Below are 22,684 nucleotides of genomic sequence, written 5' to 3'. Positions count from 1 at the left end.
GAAAGTTAGCGAAAACTGGGTCTGTCAGTGACTTCCAGGAAATTTCTGTTGTTTGATTTGGACGATGAATGTCAATGTTTTGAATGTTCATATCAAATGATTTATTCATATATGCACCCTGCTCACACTATCATAAGGCACTAACCAAACAGACATGATTCTACTCATGCGCCGGCCGATTACATTTTGGCACATACGTCCACCTCCGGTGTCACCAAGTTCATATTTAACACATAAAACGCAACTTTTGTTAACACACAGCATATCATGATGAGTTAACATGCTCTGGTGTGTTGATGTGTTCCTCCTCCAGGCATCCTGGTCCTATGCTAGCCTGTGTGGGTAGATCTACAGTAGGAGGCGGAGGAAACAGGGGACCAGCACTATAGAGCCACAGAAATGCTGGTTCCCTTATACGCTGCTAATATACCAAAGCAGATGCACAAGCAACACACACCATCCTATCAAGCCTTAATTATATAGAATTTAAGAAATAAAAGGAGGGCTGCTGTCCTTGTCCGTCTTTACCTTTCCCTGTCTTCCAAAATCTCCCTGGTCAACATTAATGAATTAGTTGTGCCTCAATGTAGTTAGCATGGTAGATTCAAATTCAAAACAGAAACAAGCATGACGTAGATGGTAGAACGATGGCTATGGTGTCTGTAATTTTCTCTCCCTCTCTTTGACTTGGAGCATGCTCATGCATGACAACTGGATTGATCTGAACTATCTGCCTACATATGATCTCTCTGACTTGATGGTTGCAATATAAGTTGTATGGTTTTAAAAGTAGGAAGATACGGTAGCGTCAATTTGCAAGTAACGTTAAAATGGCCAGATTTGGGAGATACTTAGTAAAATGACCTAATGATTATATTGCAATGGCAGCAAAGCCTCCATTACTGCATGACGGGACTGAACATGCATTCATGCAGAAGCAGTTCTCTTTGCACAATATCGCACAATCCATTTATTATTTAATCGGGATGAGCTAATTACATTCGGACACAATTAGGTCAAGTAGCCCGAGACCACTGCTCCCACTTTGGCTGAGACCTGCATGCATTTACAGCATACACACATCTTCCTTGAAACCAGCATTGATATAGAAAAGACTGAAACATGCCCCAGACCCCCCCAAAAATCTGATCACGACTACTTTTTTCCTGCCAATGCTGTTGTGCACTTCCCTCCGCCGGCCACCGGTGGTGCTGTGGGATGGTGTTCATGTCCTCTCCATGGGTGCTTGATTCTTCCTCTCCTCCTGACAGCCCACTACTGAGGTTGAGGTGAAGAAGAAGCTGTCGGGCTCCCTGATGGTGTCTGTGGACCAGCTCAATACCTCCTTTGGGCGGAAAGAGCGGGCCAACAGTGTCATGAGCGTCATTACCAACACACTAGTGGAGGGTACTGCCACTTTAACCCAGCTTTTTAACCTGCTATCTCATTATTCTTTAACTAGCGCTGCTCTCATTGGTTGACTAGTTTGACATGGAATTTCCTGCTTATCTGCTTTGCATATCCAACAGTACCAGATACATACAATGCATACTATTTTATCTATCATTTGATACCATTGCATGCGGTATGCTCAAGCACGCAAGTATGTTTGGTTTTGATGTGTGATTCGCGCTATGTCTTCAGAACTGGAGGAGTCTCAGCGCAAGTGTCCGCCATGCTGGTATAAGTTTTCTAACACATTCCTGATCTGGGAGTGCTCCCCCGATTGGATTAAGATCAAGGAGACCGTGAACCTGATTGTCATGGACCCCTTCGTGGACTTAGCCATCACCATCTGTATTGTCCTCAACACCCTCTTCATGGCCATGGAGCACTACCCCATGACCGGCGACTTTGAACACATGCTGTCTGTCGGCAATCTGGTGAGTTGCAATCTTTTTTTTTGTTCTTTTATTGTGCATCTAATTCCACCGGTTAAGGAACTCGCTTTCTTCTCCTTTGCAGCTCACAGAGAGCTGTTATTTTTGGGACCGTAATTGGCAGCTCTTTCATTGCAGATTCAGAGTTGAAAGGAGGAGGAAAAAAAACCCCATCCTCAACCCCCCCCTGCTGTTTTCTTGTATCCATGCATTTCACATTTCTTCACATGCACGTGTTCCCTGTCTTGTACTGCCATCTCTCTTTCTCTCCTCTGGTTGTGTGGAGCTGCTGTGTGCTTTAGTGGGACCAGCCTGACTCTCTGCTGGTTGGCTGACTGGTGGGAGGCTGGCATTAATATTTCATGGAGCCCGATCGATGAGCCGCTCTACAACGGATCAACACAACCTGGCCATTTTTAGCTATTAGCATTTTGAGGGAAAATAAGTCAATCTTACCTATGGCATCATGATTGCTGTTTTTACTTTTCAGTATCACATTTGTTAACATAGGTTGTGTCCCAGAACGTTAACATCTATAAAGCACAACTCGGATAATGGGCCACAACAAACATTAGAATCTGCTTTACAGCCTCAGATCGCTTGTGAAATATGCTGTTGTGCCAAATCCAAATGTTCAGATCTGTTCCCTTTCCTACCTGCCAGGTGTTCACGGGGATCTTTGCAGGGGAGATGCTTTTCAAGTTGGTGGCTATGGATCCGTACTACTACTTCCAGGAGGCCTGGAACTGTTTCGATGGTTTTATTGTGACGCTGAGTTTAGTGGAGCTGGCTCTGGCTGACGTCGAGGGTCTGTCTGTGCTGCGGTCGTTCCGATTGGTAAGCGTTCATCTCAGTTCCTCTTTAAATAACATGTGGAGTTGACGTCTTTTGCAGTTCACTTTATCCGCTGCGAGTGCTTGCAGGCTAGCTGAATGTTTATACTGGTTTTGACTAAATCACATCCCTTCTACTCTCACCTCCCGCTATATAGCTGAGAGTGTTTAAGCTGGCCAAGTCATGGCCCACCCTCAACATGCTGATCAAGATCATCGGTAACTCCGTGGGAGCCTTGGGAAACCTGACCCTGGTGCTGGCCATCATCGTCTTCATCTTCGCCGTGGTGGGCATGCAGCTGTTCGGCAAGAGCTACAAAGACTGTGTGTGTAAAATCTCTCTGGACTGCGAGCTGCCCCGCTGGCACATGAACGACTTCTTCCACTCCTTCCTGATCGTCTTCCGGGTGCTGTGCGGCGAATGGATCGAGACCATGTGGGACTGCATGGAAGTGGCGGGCCAGGGCATGTGTCTCATCGTCTTCATGATGGTCATGGTCATCGGTAACCTGGTGGTGAGTTCACAGAATTGTCTTTAGTGATTTAGAATCGACATCCAGTTACTGACGTCACATTTTGTGTCCGAAGGTGTTGAACCTCTTCCTTGCCTTGCTGCTGAGCTCGTTCAGCGCCGACAACTTGGCCGCGACAGATGACGACGGCGAGCCCAACAACCTGCAGATTTCTGTCGGGCGCTTCAAGGTAGGCATCGCATGGATAAAGGCGAAGATGCGGGTAGTGATGGCCAGCCTGCTGAAGAAACCCCAGATGGAGGATGAGCAGAAACCGTTGGACGACATGTATGACAAGAAGCTGAACTGCATCGCGAACCACACCGGGGTGGACATCAACCGCGACCTGGACTACGCCAAGAACGGCAACTGCACTACCAGCGGTATCGGCAGCAGCGTGGGCAAGTACATGATCGACGAGGACCACATGTCGTTCATCCACAACCCGAACCTGACCGTCTGCGTGCCCATCGCGGTGGGGGAGTCCGACTTTGAGAACCTCAACACGGAGGACTTCAGCAGCGAGTCGGAAAATGAGAACAGCAAAGAGGTCAGTGAGAGGAATGCATCGAAATGACCCGCTTCTAATAGAGTATTCAGACGGGCAACGAAAAAAAAGACAGGAATATGCAGCATACATTAAAATAAAACTTAAAAAAAAAATGTTTGCAACCTTTTAGAATAACATCATGTTTTTGTCAGCTTTTCTGCACTATGTAATTTCCTGACAAGGCCATGGTGTGGCAGGCTACTCGCCGCTGTTCAGACACTAATATAACTCCATTATTCAATAGAGTCATATAGAGTGGCTGGATCAGGCAGACATGGATATCTGCTGATGTATGTCTTTTTGATAAAATGCATTTAGAAGACTTTCAGAACAGATGATCTGCCATTCGGGGTTGTAATCTTGTCCATCTCAATAAGGAAGGAAAACCTCCATAATCCAATAAGTGCTTTCTTTTTTAAAGCCTGAGCGAACACAATTTGTATATATGGTAACAAAGCCTGACAGGTCCAGACTGGTCTTCACTAGTCCTTCCCAAGTCATGCAATACAGACAGAAATTTTCCTGAATCACTGAGACGTGGCGTCTGCATTTCTCTGTGTGTCTGGATGTGTGTGATCAAACGTCTGCGTCTCTGCAGCTGGATGACACCAGCTCGTCGGAGGGCAGCACCATCGACATCAAGCCAGATGTGGAGGAGGTGGTGGTGGTGGAGCCGGTGGAGGAATACTTGGACCCAGAAGGGTGTTGGACAGATGGTGAGACCGCTGCTCCCACGGCACCCATTACCTCCACCCCATAGCACAGAGACTCCCCCTGGGCTCATTGGGAATGATAGGGCAGTGATAGGGGTGAAGGACAGTGTGATTATGAAGGATCACACATGGGGACTTTATCTATTTGTCTCTCAGGACGCTCACAATAATACACTGATATATAAACACACAACTTTAGAAGTAATTATAATGATAATATGTCAACTGGATCTAGTCCCATATTCCCCGGAAATTCCTCAAAACCCCACATATTCATTTAAAGACTTGAAATTTGCTAACCGCAGTATGTCCAATGCTTTTTTCGCCTCCTGTTTGTCCTCAGGTTGCGTGGCTAAGTATAAGTGCTGTGAGGTGGACATTTCTACGGGCTGGTGGAAGAAATGGTGGTACCTGAGAAAAACCTGCTACCTGATTGTGGAGCATAACTGGTTTGAGACCCTCATCATCTTCATGATCCTCCTCAGCAGCGGTGCCCTGGTAAGGAGTCCTGCTACAGGCCTGTTACATACTTTTACTTTACTGACGAGAGAAAATCACAGCCGGATACAGATTGAATGATTAAAGATAGATGTACTTCATAGGGACCGGTGTGTCTACAGTGTGACACTAAGGAGGAAAACAAGTGCTTCAGCTGGTCTCAGAGCTGCTGGCGTTGGGGGAGGGTCCAGGAGTGCCTGTGATTAATGGTCCGTACCATTTATCACACAGGGGTGCTATTTCTGAGGGCTCAAGTGGGGCCTTGTTCTCAAGCGTGTCAAATGCTACTAAAATAAGAGCAAAGCCTGCTGCAAATCTACAGCTGTGGGGTTATTTGAAATACTTCACACAGAACATATATATTATATCTGTAATCCAAAGTGTAGTGCTGTGTACAATTCCATCAGCGGAATCATAAAGGTGTGATGTCATGTCCTGATCTGTGTTTCCCGTTCCTCCGCAGGCCTTTGAGGATGTGTACATCGAGCAGAGGAAGACTATTCGCATCATTTTGGAGTACGCCGACAGGGTTTTCACCTACATCTTCATCCTGGAGATGTTGCTGAAATGGGTGGCCTACGGTTTTGTCAAGTATTTCACCAACGCCTGGTGCTGGCTCGACTTCTTCATTGTGGATGTAAGTCCAGCTCTTATTTCCCCCATCGGGTGACGTAGACTAAGAGATTAATAAGAACCGTTATTTGGTCCTCAACCACACCCTGGTCCAACAGCAACGCACTGGTACAAACACAACAACGAAGCTGTGATAATTTGTCTTTATTAGACTGTTATGAACCACGTCATACATATAGGATGTGGACACAGGATTTACTGTTCTAACATGTCTAAGTGTTGCCCCTAGTGTTGTCCTTTGGGTGTGGTTAGGTTGTGGTTAGAAATGAATATCTGCTTCATGGCATGCATGAGGTGAGTGGGCATGTTGTTTACAATAAAATAAATAAAGCCACTTTATTAAAGGACCGTGTTTTACAAGACTGTTCTGCAGTCTGTCCTCGTCAAGTGTACACATGCCAGAGTCACCTTTTACATCTCCATCAAGCAACATGCCCTAATATGTACTTGGTTAATTACTCTTGAGCTGCTTGAATATGTACATCAATAATCTGCTCAGGAATTAAAACACTTTATCCGGTGTGCTGCTAGCAACACACCGTTTTGTCTATTTCTAATTTTACAGTTTTAGGACAGTAAGAAGAAATGATTCACATTTGAACACACAGCTATTTAGGCACGGATGCTAACAAACGTTTGTCTATCAAATCAATAACTACATCGATTACAACCATATTCAAGTCATGCTCGGAAAACAATGGGATGTGTCAAAAATATGTCTCTGTGCTACTTTTCTTGCCTGTGTCTCTGACCTGTACGATGTTTGATCTTTGCCTTTGTCCTCTCTCTCTCTCTCTCTCTCTCTCTGTGTACTTCTCTGCTCCTCGTGTCTGTCAAGATCGAAAGACTGAAATGGGGAAATTTCTTCAATCTATTCTTTGTTAGTCACATATATTATCACATTTTAATCTTATTTTGTCTATTTCTAAGACGACATAAGCTTAGACTGTGAGGGATTTCAATGAGAATCCAATGTGAAAGAAGACAATGAGGGGACCATTTTCATGGCTGGGAGCTTAAAGCGTCTGCAAGCATTGATTTCAATGCTTGCAGAACTGGAATAGAATAAGAATTTCCCTAATTTCTGACTTTCTCCTTGAACTAACCACCTCTCCGCAGTGTCCAACACCTCAGCCAATACCCGTGAATGGACTCCTATCAATGGCCAGAGGTTGCCATATTGATTTATCAGCTCTTGTATGCCAGATTCCATTCAGCAGACATGCATTTATTATAAACAATGTTCACTTCATTTTCTATATTCATGCATTTATATATTTAATTTATTACAAGGCTTAAAATTGCACATAATTATATTAAGACTTCCTAAAGATTTCAGCTTTTTTAATCTTCAAGGTATGACCTTACCGCACACATAAAGCTAAAATCCCACCACCCTGTATTGCTTCTGGTTATTGCCACTGTAGACTCCCTGCCCGTGGGTGTGTTGTCAAGCCCAACACCTGGGACAGTGCAGGGCGCCACGTTTCCCAAGTTGGGAACACGTTACAGAGAGCGGCGTCCCTCTTCCCCTCTTTCCCCGTTCTCCTTTTATTCCCTCTTGAAAGTGTAAACCTCAGGAATGTGGTGATATTGTGCTGGGATGTAATGATGGTGGGTGACAGGCGGCCGGCGGTAAGTTTGGTCTTCACTAGCGCTCCCCCTCTTAAAAAAACAAAAGAAGGAAAGCCTTGGGCTTGATGAGTCTGGGTTGTGTTGTGGCCTGACTGTGTTGTGGGGTGAAACCATTGCCATGGACTCAGAAAAAGGGGGGGACACCATCATTCGACCAGCCTGTATTTTTTCTCTGCCTGACTCTTTGTGTGGGTGCGCTCCTCCTCATTTCCCTTGTGATTCTGTATCTTTCTGTTACCCATTTGATTCGTGTCTTCCTGATTTTCATTAAAAGGATGTTTTTGTGTTTTATTATGTATTTGCTAAAAAAGGCACAGGGCAAGAAATGTAATGTTAGAAAGTTAAGTGTTTACTGTTTAGTTAAATCTGTTAAGACATAAACGTCGCAGCATAGTGACTGGTGAACACAATCAGATTATATATATTTTTATATTTTTAATATTTTACTAACATTGTAGGAATAATCTTTCATATTGTATACCTATGTATCTTATATTGCCAGTTAAAAGTGATAAAACAGTGTGAGGGAGATATGTGTCATACTCCATTCATCTTTCTTTTTTTTATACTCAGATTATTATTATTATTGTTTTGTTGTGTTTTTTTTCATTTGTTTTCAGTTTGCTTTATTTCTGTTTGGTTTGTGCTGTCGTCATCATGGGATCACAGCCCCAGATGTCATTGGCCTTGCCTTGCAGAGCTCTGTGAGAAGGACGTTGAGGCACTGAGGTCACTCCCACACAGCTGGCCCAGCAGGGGGGCCAGAGGCCAGGCACCCCAAAGGGGGGCTCTCCGAGGGGTCAGGCTGAAGGTGACAATTACCCCAAACACTGTAGTGTAGATCAAGGCAAAATCTTTATTTTACTGTCTCCCCACCAGAAAAGCTTCAAACTTATTTTAAGGCAGTGTTATGGATTTAAATGGAGGCTTTGTGCTAAAGAGTTAGTACTCTGAACGTACATTCACATATACAGTAAGAAGTCTGAATCCATGCTGCCACCTTTCTGTCGAGCTTTCCCTAGATTCGATGATTTCCACCCATTAGATGGATGACAAGCTGATAGTCTTGTCATCCATGTTGATCGTGGCGTCAGTGAAAATTCAGATTTTGCCTGTTATAAACCTCCCTCCGTGACTTTTGGTAAGCTTTGGATGTTGTGTACTTCTTGCGGTGAATTTGACCGGTTGGTGTCGGTGGCTCGTTGGAGGTGCTCACATGTGTCCACTGTTGAAATTTCCCCTTATTTGTAAGGAACTGGTATGACCCCTGTTTAAGTCCCTCCAGCATCCACACTGGGATTGCAGTTAGTAAAAAAAAATAAGACTTCCTGTGATTATGCACTAATTCTAATCTAACTGCCCACTCATGCATTTTGCATCTAGAATAACTGCATTCAGTCAAAGAATCCTTCATTACAAAGCTTCCCCGTGCAGCAGACAGCCTGTAATCACTGTCGTAGCACACTTTAGTGACTTTATCAAGTCTAAATCAGTGCATCAGCACTTCACACCACCCCTTAAAGAACATTAGTGCATCAGCTTATTGACCATCATCCATTTCCTCCTTTGTTAAAGATGCAATTCTGTATATGTGTTCAGTTAACTTCAGCTATATGGCCCAGAGCTCTAGGGGATTCACTATTACCAAACCATTACTCCTAAATGTACATTGATTTGTGGCAATATGTGTTCTGTATTTGCTATGTTGCTCAGATTGTATATGAACAAATTACAAAATGTAAGTGTTTTTAAGTGAATGAAGGGTTCTTTGGCTGTAGCCATGCCTCTGTGGCTGCTGCCGGACGTGAGAGGGGCTGCACCAGTTTCTTTGAGGTTACGTGCCGTTATTGTTAACCGTTGTTAACGGTGTGTAACTCGACATGTATTTTTGTCCTTCCAGTGCCATCCAGTGCTAATAACTATTATCCGGTCTGCCCTTAACCCCCATCCCCTGTTTCTTGTGTGTGGTTCATGTGACTGTGGCTCTCCTCTTTGACTCGAAATGCCCTGTGATGAATTTGATTTGATGTCTGCGAAAACAAAAATGGCAAAGTGACCCACTTGTACATGTTTACTTGTATTCTTTCTCTTAGGTTCCATTAGTTTGTCTGTCTTAAATTATATGGGATTTTATGCCTCAGCCCGAGAGCGACATGGAGAGACAATGTTAGAGGGGCAAGGGTAAGGCTCTCAAGTCTGTTGGGTTATTATCAGCTTCTACAGGGTAGCATCCCCCCCCCCCCCCCCCCCTCCCCACCAACTCCTCTCCCCCTGCTCTCCCAGTCCCTTCTCTTGTATCTTTGCTAAATCATGTAGCACTCTTTTTCTGCCTAATGTACTCTCTATTTGAGTCTTATGTCTCTATCTCCTCTCTTTCTCTCTCAACCACAAATTTCTTTGCAGGTACAAAGGAGTTTTCACATGTCGTCAACTGCCCCCAAATAACAGACAAACATCCCCTAAAAAACACTACGCACAGACCTATATTAAACATTGACCTTCTCTCTCAGTGTATATACATGTATAAATGCAATATTATACATGTATATACATGCATCGATTTATGTGTGTATGTCAAGCAACTCTCCGCCTATGCCAGGGCCGTCTCTCTTCCCTAGTGAATATTCTCACTTCTAACAGTTTGGAACCTCTTTTGCTTCTCTGTTTTTGTGTAGGTGTCTATAGTCAGCCTTGTAGCTAATGCGCTGGGCTACTCCGATCTAGGGCCCATTAAATCACTCAGGACACTAAGGGCCTTGAGACCCCTCAGAGCCTTGTCACGTTTTGAAGGGATGAGGGTAAGATCCAAAGCTAAGCAGCTGATCCTTCCGCATGCCCATTCAACAGTTTAAAGCATGCTAGAACTGATCTAAAAAAACAAACAAACTAAGAGGAAAAATAACTCCAAAATTTTGGGGGATTGTTTTTTAAAACCGGGAAATGAAAGCCAATAAGTCACCTTTCCATGCGCAGTCCTGTACCATGCCTTTCTTAGAGCGAAAGAACAAGTCATGATGCAGCTGGGAGAGTAAAGTTACAGTATGTAATGATGTAATAAGTTGTATTGCCAGCAGAACAACATGCATTTCAATTGATTTTTTTTAAACAAACAAACAAATTGATTTGTTTCCTATTAAATAAGAAGCAATTTTTTCACAAGCTGCCTCATCACATAAGTGACAATCTATCAATTCTGGGTGCTTCATCTTTGTTTCTTCTTGATTGGCCAAAGTGAATGCAAAATTGTTCAAATCTAACCAGACGTACATGTCATTTCATAGAGCATTCAACTCAACAAATAGCTCTTCATTTGGCCTGATTGTCAACCACTGCTTTTAACTGAGAACCCTCCCTCCCCTCCACATGAACCCCTCCCACACCCACCCCCAGCTCCCATAAACCCCCATCCTCCCTCCCCAGCTCACACCATCCCCCATTATTGAGAACAACCAGTGGGAACCAGGGAGCTGCAGGACAACTAAACCTCTGCCCAACCAGTCACACCCAAACTCTGCCAAGCAACCACTCAGAGGAATCAATCCCACATGTAATAAAGCAGGAATCACTTGCGACATTGCCTTTGGTCACTTCAACCGAACCTTCCTAACATATCTGATTGGTCATCTCTGTGACTGGCGGTAGCAATAGGTTGCACCTGGTTGTTGTCACCCGTAGTCCGCCCTTGTCTCTTTCTTCCTCCCTAACTCTCTTGAGCTCATTCTCATCTACTACTCATCACCCTTTGGACTAGTTTGAGCTTCTCTTCTTCACCTCAACGCCTCCCCACCACCTCCTCAACCCCACATGTGCAGCAACCAGCCCCCCCCCCCCCCCCTTCTCCTTTTCTTCCGCACGCCCTTACCCCTCCACTACTCACTCCACCTCGACCCGGTTCGGCTGGGTCGGACCACTGGAGGGTCACCACACTCTCCTGCTTGTCCAGGATCGTTCTGCATCAGGGACTGAGACAGAAACCACACACTCACAGTGTTGTGGCTTTGGGAGAAAAATATTTGTTAAGCTTCTGCCAGCGTCAGCACTTTGGGTCGTACCATCCGACTTACAGTCGTGGCGGGTAATTGCTGTACGTTTTTGTAAACATTTATCCACATTAAACACTTAATTTAAAATCTTTTTTTAGTGCCTTTCTTTGAGAATGCAGGCAGAAGCTTAGCAAATATGCTAGGCTGCCATTTCACACAAGTCATGTCATGGCACCACAAACTGTAGCACATACGGCGGACGCTGGCTCCCTGTTGCCTTCCACTCCCACAGGAAGTGAAACTGGGAGGCAACAACATGCCCAGTAAAACTCTGACTTTGAGTTCTGGGTCTGGGTGGGTGGTGGCCGTAGGTACAGCGTTCGGACAACACTAGACAGACGACGCGTCGCCCCTCTAAGCACGTCCCCAAAATGACAGACCAGCAGGAGAAGAAGGCCTGTGCAATTATCTAGCGGGCGGGTTGACTATAAATTTATTGCAAAGTCTCATTCATACGAGATATCCAGCGACTAAAATGTGATGCTGTTGTACGTTAGCAGACATCAGTGCTTTTAGGCCCTGGATAGGCTTTATGGAGGCTGTCGTGTTTCACAGACATTTTATAGGTTTAATTGTTAATTCTGGGATGGGAAATAGAGCTGTGATGTCATTTTTGGGGATGGAGATCATGGCAGATTTGCTTTAAAAGAACGTAATGATGCCGAAACCAGTGCCCTTATGAATGACCTCATTCATGTGGTATGTGGTGTATGTGGTAAGAGAGGTGAGGGAGGCCTGGTCACGCAAAGGGAAACAAATAGAGGAATTTGATCCTGCTGTATCAATTTCTTTTACTATAATGTCCATCAATCGATTTATCATTTAAGTTTGAACTGAAAATGCATTTTTTTAGGTCCAAAGCAATAAATAAATGAATAGGGAAGCACATGAATGGAGAGATGACACCATATGAAAGAGATTCTGGAGAGTTAGAATGATGAGAACTTTTTATATCCCTGCTGGTTGAGTATTGTTGCACGATGCGTTGCACAGGCCAACGCAACTCAACGACGCCGAGCGAGCGGTGCAGCTTCAATCGGACACATTGCACTGCTTAACATGCAATGGTTACGGGCTGATCTGACTACCTACTTTGAGTACTTTTGAGCAATGCATTGTACAGGAATGACAACATCTCCGGTCATCTTAACCCCACTTTCACTAAATCCCATTATTTTCCTGACGACCTTGCCGATGTTTAAGTTGCACCAAAAGACATTGAAATGACAGTGATTTTTGGTAGTTTAACCTTTGCCAGCTACTAAACATCTTAGGGGCCTTCGGATGAAACCTTCAAACCCAATCACTTTTATGGCCCGTCTCCACTGTGAACAGGCCAACACATATACAAGTTTAGTCTTACTGTACCGTATATTTCGTCAGACATTACCCATTACAAACCATGCAAAGATGCACAAGCAAGCATAGCTTCAACCATTATCTCTTTAGCCGCGATCTCTCTATCCACACATATCTCTATTTATTTATTGATTGATTTGAGCGGTTCTTGAGATTGCACAATGCCATGTAACACGCATGTACTATAACTGCCCGATGCATTATGCATTTTGGAAAGCCATTTTCCCTCTTTCTGAGAATGCTTTCCACACAGCATGGCCTAATTCTTTCTCGAAACACCGAACTTGTGAAAGCGGTTCAGTTGTATCTCAGATCGAGACAAAGAGTCATTCTCTCAGCGAGTGCAAAAGCAACACTGTCAAGGAAAGGCCTGTAATTGTATTTGAAAATGATCCTAATGGCGATTTTTCTTTAGACACAATATTTTACCTCTCGACAGCACATGTTTAAGATCCAACGTCAGCCAGTGAAGGTTGTGTACACGCTGAGAGAATCCTGCTCTAGAGCTCCTCCCTGTCTGTCTGTAATGAGGAGGGAATATGGCTCCATAAAACGAGTCTGCCAAAGACGTGCATGCTCAGCTGTCTGCCTGAGAGCTGCTGGTCGGCCTGCCTAACACTGGTAGTGAGTGGTTCACTATGTGCTGAGCTTGTTACTGCCTATGGTAAATCTACGGGAAATCAGATTGGATTGCTAGAAAGGCCTAGATTTTGGGGTGGTGGTGGGAATTATTATATAATGTTCTATTGTTTGATTTATTCATGGGTAAGGGTTGGTAAGATTAAGAATAACAATTGCTTGGGTGGTAAGAGTGGACACTTCATAGTGGTATGGCAAACACTTGTTTATTAAGTAAATTTGAAGAAACATATCAACATCTACTTTATAAAATGTACTTCTCGCAACACTGTCAAATGCTCCCATTATAAATTTATGTCATTATTTTGGGATTTAATTTGCAAATATACATTAAGTGAGGTATTAACAGGCGCATTTAAAAGTTTTGTGAGTCTTTGGGGAGATAAAGCTTTAAGCAACCACTGGAATGTGTGTGTGTGTGTGTGTGTGTTTGTGTGTTTGTGTCTGTCACCTCATGAAAAACAATATTAGTATAACATATTGCTACATTAATTTAGGGTACATGATTTCATTGATTTTTTTTCTTATGATTTATAGCAACTGTTTTGTACATTTTACACAACACTATTAGTTTAGTACCACACAACCTACAATGTAATACCACATACTATCCTACCAAGTATAAGTCATAAAGTATGTTGTGGCTGTAATCATGAAATCACAAAATGCCCCCAAATTGTTGTTTTAAATAAAAAGTTTGTAAATCGAACATTTTACATCGTTAACATTTGTATAGATTTTTTTTTTTACATCTGTGTTTGCCTTGGTTCGAGTGTGTGTGTGAATGTGTGTGTGTGCTTGAGTGTCCCTTAAGCACTTAAACAGATCAGAAGAGCATCTCAGAGTCACATCGGTGTTGCTCTAATTACAAAGAGACCGATGCAGCTCTCCCTCCCATTAATTACCCATGCTTCAGTATGTATATCACAGTGCTGTGCAGTGCTTATTCTTGACTACGTTGAATCATAATAGGATTGAACTGCTGCTCTCAATGACCACCTGTAACAAAGGGTTGAACAGCTTTTATTTGAAGTACTCAGTGTAATGCCATAACATTATGTAGTGTCTCATTGGAGGGGTTGAAAGAAGGCGTTTGCTTCCTGCTTCTCATGTCGTATCCTGTCTTCCCTGGTCTGGTCTAGGTGGTAGTCAACGCCTTGGTGGGTGCCATCCCTTCCATTATGAATGTGTTGCTGGTTTGCCTCATCTTTTGGCTGATTTTCAGTATCATGGGAGTCAACTTGTTTGCGGGCAAGTACTACTACTGTTTTAATGAGACGTCGGAGGAATACTTTCCCATGGATGTGGTCAACAACAAGAGCCAGTGTTTGGCCCTCATGGACCAAAACTTTACCGAGGTCAGATGGAAGAACGTCAAGATCAACTTTGACAATGTGGGCGCCGGCTACCTGGCCCTGCTGCAAGTGGTGAGAGTGTCGCTCCTCCTCTATTTCTCACGTCTTATTTCTTATTTCATTCTAATGTGGTTTCTTTGTCTCATTTAGGCACTTTTCTGTTTTTTCCCCCCTTTTCTTTCTGTGCTTCACCTGAGGGTCTGTTGTTGCTTCAAGCTCCATTTGTCTTCACAGTACTCTGAGGCTGCCTGTCTTTTTCTTATTATTGTGTGTATTTGGTGTTTCTTCATACCCTTTCCTTCATTAACTTGTTTCTTTCCATGCACAAGTTGTACTTCAGGACATGCATCAGTTTCGGTTTGTTTTATTTGATTTCAATTTACAATTTTTGTTTTCTACAAATGTATTAAGTCATGTCTCTCTTTTGAAAGGCCACATTCAAAGGTTGGATGGACATTATGTATGCGGCTGTGGATTCCAGAGAGGTATATTCATTTCTTCTTCAATTAATATTGTAATGCTTATTTATATTATAAGTTTGACATCTTAGGAAATCGCTCACTTTCTTTGCTGAGAACAAAATTATGAAACAAAGTCCGCCAGCAGCCAGCTAACCCAACATAGCATAAAGACAAGTCCAGAATAACTTTAGACTACACCTTATTTCTGGTACCTGGACCCTTGATTGAAGGAATAGGGGTTAATTAGTGAACTTCAGAGGAGTTGCTAGAAGGACTTCCTTAGCTTAGATATTGATCTTGTCATCCAACTCAAGAAAGTAAATTAGCATATTTCTCGAAATGCCAAATTATTTCTCTAAATTGTGTTTAAAAATGGCAATACTCCCTTTAACATTGTGCCTCCCTCCAAGGTGGGAAGCCAGCCCGCCTATGAGGTCAACATCTACATGTACATCTACTTTGTCGTCTTCATCATATTTGGCTCCTTCTTCACCCTCAACCTCTTCATTGGTGTGATCATTGACAACTTCAACCAGCAGAAGAAAAAGATAAGACCCTTTCTGTCACCTTAACCCTTTACACTGCTGCAGGAGTTTCCGTTAGTGTCAGAATGTGATTATAACCAAATATTGGTCTATCCCTTTACTTTGGAGGTCAGGATATATTCATGACAGAGGAACAGAAAAAGTACTACAATGCCATGAAAAAACTGGGCTCCAAAAAGCCGCAAAAACCTATTCCTCGACCACAGGTATGTATTTATCCTCTGGGTTACTCTATTTGTGTTCATATTAATATTCAAAATACTATACTTTTTGGTTCAAACCTCATCGCCTCAAACCTCACCTTCATAACATTATGTTCTCTCTCTCCCCCCTTAGAACAAGATCCAGGGCATGGTGTTTGACTTTGTGACGCAGCAAGTCTTCGACATCTCCATCATGATTCTCATTTGCCTCAACATGGTCACCATGATGGTGGAGACCGACGATCAGTCGGATGAAACAGAGAACGTCCTCTACTGGGTCAACTTCATCTTTATCGTCGTCTTCACCACCGAGTTCTTGCTCAAGCTTTTTGCCCTTCGGCACTATTACTTCACCAATGGATGGAATATCTTCGACGTGGTGGTGGTCATCCTGTCTATTGTCGGTGAGTGAGAGAGGTGGACGACACAAAGCCATGAGGAGGTAGCTTCGAAACGAGTCTGTTGTGTTCTGATGATATAATCTTCCTTTTTCTTTTCTCTCAGGTATGTTCCTCGCTGACATCATTGAAAAGTACTTTGTGTCGCCGACCCTCTTCAGGGTGATCAGGTTGGCTCGTATCGGCCGGATCCTCCGCCTGATCAAAGGAGCTAAGGGCATCCGGACTTTACTCTTTGCCCTGATGATGTCACTGCCGGCCCTGTTCAACATTGGCCTGTTGCTCTTCCTGGTCATGTTCATCTTCTCCATTTTCGGCATGTCTAACTTTGGCTATGTAAAACACGGCGCGGGAATTGACGACTTGTACAACTTTGAGACCTTCGGCAACAGCATGATCATTCTGTTCATGATCACCACGTCAGCTGGATGGGACGGCTTGCTGCTGCCGATCCTCAACTACCCACCGGACTGCAGTCCAACCCTTGAGAACCCCGGCACACCCGTGAAGGGCGACTGTGGCAACCCCTCGGTGGGAATATTCTTTTTTGTCATGTATATCATCATTTCTTTCCTGATCGTGGTCAACATGTACATCGCCATCATCCTGGAGAACTTCAGCGTGGCCACGGAGGAAAGCGCCGATCCGCTCAGCGAGGACGACTTTGAAACCTTCTACGAGATCTGGGAGAAGTTTGACCCCACCGCCTCGCAGTTCATTACTTTTGCCAAGCTGTCTGACTTTGCAGACACACTGGAGCACCCACTTCGTGTGCCGAAGCCCAACACTATAGAACTCATTGCCATGGACTTGCCCATGGTGAGCGGTGATCGCATTCACTGCCTGGACATCCTGTTTGCCTTCACGAAGCGAGTGCTGGGTGACAGCGGCGAGTTGGACATGCTGAGGCAACAGATGGAGGAGCGTTTCGTGCAGGCCAACCCCTCCAAGGTGTCGTACGAACCCATCACCACCACTCTCCGCCGCAAACAGGAGGACGTCTCTGCCAGAACTATCCAGAATGCCTACCGCATCCACCTCATCCGGCGCGGCATCATCTTCAAGCGTCACACTTTCACCAACAATAAGTTTGAGAACGGCGGGACCAACCAGGAGAAGAAGGAGAGCACACCGTCCACTGCCTCGCTGCCCTCCTACGACAGCGTCACCAAACCTGACAAGGAGAAGCAGGACGAAAACAAGGAGGATTGGGCCAGGAAAGACAAGGACAAAAACCAAAAAGATGTGTGGGAATCCAAGTGTTAAGGTTCGGTGACTCGAAATCCAATAAAAACACAGCGAGACGTGACTCTGAGCCCAAACTCGACAAATGTAGAAAAAGTGATCATTTGCAAGTAAGAAAAAAAAACAACAACAACAAAACGTACAAAAATGTTTACAGACTCCATACTAACCTTTGCTGCATAATGAGGAACAGATACAAAAATGACTCACAGTGTGTTGGTCAATGACACACATTTCTTTGGGGACCAACTGCCAATGATCTCGATGATCGAAAAATTGCAAAATCCCTGCCACCACCCTGTGGACCCCCCGCAGCAAAGCTCCGATGCTACGGGACCGGATCATACAGATCCCACTAGAACTGTATTAGCAGTCTAAAGGAGCGTCTGTAACACAGTTTACCGTCTTTATCAAGAAGAAAAACAATAATCAACCAAGCAAGTTTAGCGAGGAAAAGGAAACACGAGCTAAGAAAGGAAGGGGGGGAAAACCCAGAACCGTAGACAAAGATTTTTGTTTGTTTGTTTGTGCTGAGTATACTTGCATCTTTACATTATTTGAGCAGCAAAAAAGATCACATTTTTGCCCATGTCACTAGTCTTTTCATCTCCTGTGTTATACTGTACTGACATTGAAAAAGACACGTTCTACATGGGCTTTCACACTGACTGGGTAGTGGTCATTAGTCATTGTTTTGACTTGGGTTGAAGGAGACTTGCTCAGGTCGAGTTTCAGATAAATAGTTATTATTGTGCTCGTTCAATGCATAGAAATGACTTGCATGAAGGCATGTGTTGATCAGGAATCATGCATGAGTAATCATAGTCCCACAAGACACTAATTCTCAGACCATTGCAGTGGCTTGACGAGTTTGAGGCTGTCCACTGGGGGATTAAGTATAACTGGAAAATAATTTATAGAAGAACGGGGGAGCGGCAGTGATCCTGCCCTGCACTAGTTTTGCTTTTAATTCAGCCCTTTGTTAAACGTTCAGGTGAATGAAGGATATAAGCATTCAGAGGCAAAGCCTCAGTCAGATCAGCCAACAACACAGACTAGAAAACAGGTTGTTTTTTTGCTGCTCTGAATGTCAGTAGTATAGAAAGAGTGTGGAGTGTTTGAGTATTTAGGAAGCAGAATATCCTCACGATGAGGATGCACAGATTTGGAGGACCATGCCAGTTGTCCTGAACCAAATCTGGGGCTCACATCTCTTTGTTTACTTACATCCATCATCACTTTCCTTACGTACCTGTGGTCCACATTACGTCAGGAAAAGCAAGGGATATTTCACGCCAAGGAATCCATTGCTGGCACCAGTGAGGGTCTGGTGTGCTCAAGTCTCAATAGGTAGCCCCTCTAATGCTGTAGTTCCAGAAGAAGGGTTGGTTTTTTTTTTTATATTGTTTTTGTTGATTTGTTTCGGGCTAGTGAAAGAACTGAAAACGTCATTTTGATAGACACATTAGATCGTCCTCTCAAAGATAAATCCATTTCAACTTCCTCTTTTTCTACTCTGTCCGACGCATCAGAAAATATCCCAGTAAATGATGTTTTAGGTAGTGCTTTTTGGACAATTTGAGTTGAACAAACAAAAAAAACGCCTTGAAGTCCTTCTCTGATGTCCTTGTGATGCAATCATCATCAGAAAAGGAGTTGATCAGTGAAAGTGACACTGACCATCTGAAATAGCAGCGTTTGGTAGAGAATTGTCACAAGGACATGCCTTGTCGTGCCTAGCATAGTGTGGAAGGTGGATGGCCATGAAGGGCTCGTGGGTTGGACTGTAGAATCAAATGGATTTTTGTCTGATATTTCAGGGAGGTGGATGGAAGATAAATAACACAAACATGGACCAATAAATAGGTAGAGCCCCTCCCTTCAGGGTTTTTTGTCTGACTGCCATGAGAACAAGAGACAAATGGAAGAATGGAAGAAGAGAACAGTGCTTTGGTCTGAGTCGGGAGTGCTGAAAGTCCCATGTTTGTCAGTGTATCATTGTGCTTTTGTGGGACCTCTTGAACACTGTGTGGTGTTGGACCCCTTGCACCATCGTTTCACATACGTGCAGGCTTTTAAGTACTATCACCTGCTTAACAAAAAAAAACAATTAGCCAGAGACGGACGTACAAATGCGAAACACTTGCCAAGATTAAACATCAGCAGGCCTCACATCGACGCAGCTATGTTGTATAATAAGCTTTCTGGGTGTTTTTTTTCATAAAAAACCTGAGGCTTTGTCAAGTGGTAGACAAAACACAACTGCCTCCTTAGGTGTTCCTGCCATTTCTTTCCTACTATTTCTAAGTGGATGACTGGACAGAAATCCAGCAAACTTCGTCACACCACTAATGCCATTTGGTGTGCTTAACACTGCCTGTACCAGAACCCCCTGTCTGTAACAACAACTGAGGTCTGTTTACAATATGAGGTCTCCGAATCAGTTTGGCTGCTGCACACTGAAACCAAATACATTCCCAATGAGAACCACAGGAGGGGTGGGTAATGTCATCCAATTTATCCATGTTCATCTTGGATGTAATGTTTTAGAATGATACATTCACACTTGAAAAAAACTAAAAAAGCAAAAAAAAAAAAAGTACAAAAAAGTACAAAAAAACACAAAAACATATATATGTACAGTGCAGGCTATGATGTAAATGGCACAATCGCTGAAAAACAACGAACTTTTTGAGAGAAACTATAAATATTGTATTATATTCTTTTATTTTATCGGCATGCTTTGTTGTGTTTTTTGTAAATACGGAATTTTAAAAATGTTACTACTAATAATAATAAAAAAAAGAATAATAACAATAATATAGAATGGCTTCCAGCTATGCCCTTTGTCACATTTGTTACCTTTTTGGATTTTTTGAGACACTTTTCACTTTGTTGACGGAAATTGAATGAAATATAGATATTATATAATACAAAAAGATATATACATGTATACATATATTATGTCTATATGTATATAGGTAAAAACAGAAGAACACTGTCACATTTGATTTATGTGCAACACGTTCAGTGGATGTCTAAAACTGGCTGTTTCCAGCACCCTTCTATGTCGGGGAATAGCTCATGTGCGATGTTACTGGAGCTGCTTGCCATGGATTGTAGCCTGATCATGATGAAAGGATAATGTTACCAGCACATTTCTCACTTACTGTCATATCTCTCACCTTCACTGAGTATACAGGACACACTCACAGTCACGGACACAAACACACACACACACAGGTGACTCCTCACTGCCCACCAACTTTACCAGTTGTCTCTTCCTCGAGATGGTCCCGAACCCCCCAAGGCCTTTCCCCCCTCATACCCACACATCAGTGCCATAACAGCTCAACGTGCATACAGCCATGTACTTACTTCTCATCCTCACGTTCCTTTTTTTGTCGATTGGTTTGTTTCCAGTGTTCCACTCAATGGCATGTGCCTTTTTTCTGCTTTTTTCTGTGAATCGGATGTCTATTCCACACTGAAAATAAGAAAACAAACAAAACTGTCCAAACTGTGGAGGGTGGAGGTTTGGGAGGGTGTGAGCACAACATTAATCAGGGATGTCGAGTCAGAAAATACTGCCAGAAGATCGTCCAGACACCCCACTTCATCTTATATATTCAACAGTGTATGATGTTAACAGCAAAACAGCTAACTCAAAAAAAAGTCCTGTTCTTTGTGCTCTGTGTGTCACCCACTTGGCTTGTGAAAAAGCAGCTTGCCTTCTATATTTCTGTTTTATTTCTTCAATGTTCTGTTTCCATCTGAAATTTATTTTTGTATCAATATTTGATGATAGGACTCATTCTTTTTTAGCATGGTTTATTATGGGCGTTTTTCTTTTTTTTTTTCTTTTTGCTGAAAAATTTGAAAAGTGCTTTTTCAAACTGTTGTTACCATTTCGACACCGTGACAAAAGAGGATATACAGTACAATATGATGGTGTGTTGCACAACCACTTGGACTCTTGGTAAGAATATATGAAAGATTGTCTTCATTTGAGCACGAACCTTTTTATTACCAATAAAGCAGCCTTCCAGTTACAGCTTGTGTGTTGGTTTTTCCATTTTCCCACCTCTACTTTCCTTCAGGCCTATTTCAGATTGTCCACTTCAAGTAGCGGTCAACGTTTTGAATGTATTAGTTCAATTTTGTGGTGCTGTATGTTGATGCAAGTGGATTACAAGACATCCTGTGAAATGGAGCTGAGTGCCGCTATGGTAGCAGGTTCTTGAAAGGCATCCTTTCAAACGTAATGGGCTTATTGAATTTGTTAAGAGACCCATGTTAACATCCCCCTCACAGGCAGACGATGGGCTATAGACCCATTATTATGCAGTCCATCTGTACTGTGATGCTCTTGTTTGTGGTCCACCATGAAGTAAATCGCCTAAAGGTATGATATTACAGTCGTCGCCCTCATAACCTCACGAGAACTGGGCTGAAATAGCCATGATGGGGGGTATCGATCTGTTTATGCTTCTCAGGGGGTTAAGAAGCCCTTTTTGGAGAGTAGGTTGGAATTGTATGTACATGATGCATGGAGTTATCCTGAAACACTGAATAGATTTTCCATGGACTACCCTCCCTTTCCTTTTTGTCACACTAAAAAATGTCTATTTGGCTCCTCTCCCTCCTTCACGTCACATGGATTCTTCAAGGCTTCCCGACACCTCCTCCATCTCCCTGGATTTATGTATGATATTTTCAAATCAATTCGTCTATCACATTATCTACACATGTAGGCAACGGGAGCCTGCTCATTTTTCAACCATCACCCTCCCTCTCCCCAGATCGTTTCACTGCCTTGCTCCAGGATGGTTGTGTGAGAGTGCAGTGAGGTGGAGAGGAGAGAGAGAGAGAGGGAGTCGGAGAGGGGAGGGGAGGGGGGAGGTAAGGAACAGAGAAGGGGAAGGGAGGTGGTGGAGCACTGCAGTGCAGATAAATTAATGCAGCAGTCGAGACTGAGTCAGCAGCACACTCCCAGTTTGGCCCAGTGCCGCCATCAGTTTGTGCCCATGCACGGCTGCCTAGGCGACCGGCTCCCACGCTCCAAAAAAAAAAAAAAAGGAAGAAAAATCAACCCAAAAATCTCGGCTCGTTAACTACGCGTGAGCCCAAGGAAAGCGCCGACGGCCGCTTGTAGACGCGCGCCCCTGCAGAGGAGGAGCTG

The 22,684-nt window shown here is 43.5% G+C and overlaps 1 protein-coding gene across 6 annotated transcripts in view; it reads left to right on the top strand.

Moving 5' to 3' along the window:
* Positions 1–21,554, top strand: part of scn8aa (sodium channel, voltage gated, type VIII, alpha subunit a) — a 38,584-nt gene extending 17,030 nt beyond the window's left edge. For 5 of the 6 annotated variants that reach the window (XM_084016182.1, XM_084016179.1, XM_084016183.1 and 2 more), the window contains exons 13-27: positions 1,272–1,407; positions 1,645–1,883; positions 2,544–2,717; positions 2,872–3,228; positions 3,302–3,775; positions 4,374–4,491; positions 4,832–4,986; positions 5,450–5,623; positions 9,930–10,052; positions 14,438–14,722; positions 15,082–15,135; positions 15,522–15,659; positions 15,758–15,862; positions 15,993–16,263; positions 16,364–21,554. In XM_084016182.1, coding sequence (XP_083872308.1) covers positions 1,272–1,407; positions 1,645–1,883; positions 2,544–2,717; positions 2,872–3,228; positions 3,302–3,775; positions 4,374–4,491; positions 4,832–4,986; positions 5,450–5,623; positions 9,930–10,052; positions 14,438–14,722; positions 15,082–15,135; positions 15,522–15,659; positions 15,758–15,862; positions 15,993–16,263; positions 16,364–17,523 — 3,963 coding nt within the window. In that variant the 3' untranslated portion in view covers positions 17,524–21,554. The remainder of the gene's footprint in view (positions 1–1,271; positions 1,408–1,644; positions 1,884–2,543; positions 2,718–2,871; positions 3,229–3,301; positions 3,776–4,373; positions 4,492–4,831; positions 4,987–5,449; positions 5,624–9,929; positions 10,053–14,437; positions 14,723–15,081; positions 15,136–15,521; positions 15,660–15,757; positions 15,863–15,992; positions 16,264–16,363) is intronic. The other variant, XM_084016184.1, reaches the window with a different exon arrangement.
* Positions 21,555–22,684: the final 1,130 nt, after the last annotated feature.

The sequence above is a fragment of the Eutrigla gurnardus genome, assembly GCF_963514095.1.
Source record: "Eutrigla gurnardus genome assembly, chromosome: 8".
NCBI classification, from domain to species: Eukaryota; Metazoa; Chordata; class Actinopteri; order Perciformes; family Triglidae; genus Eutrigla; species Eutrigla gurnardus.
The sequence above is the reverse complement of the archived record's forward strand: the minus strand, read 5'-3'. Positions and strand labels throughout refer to the sequence as shown.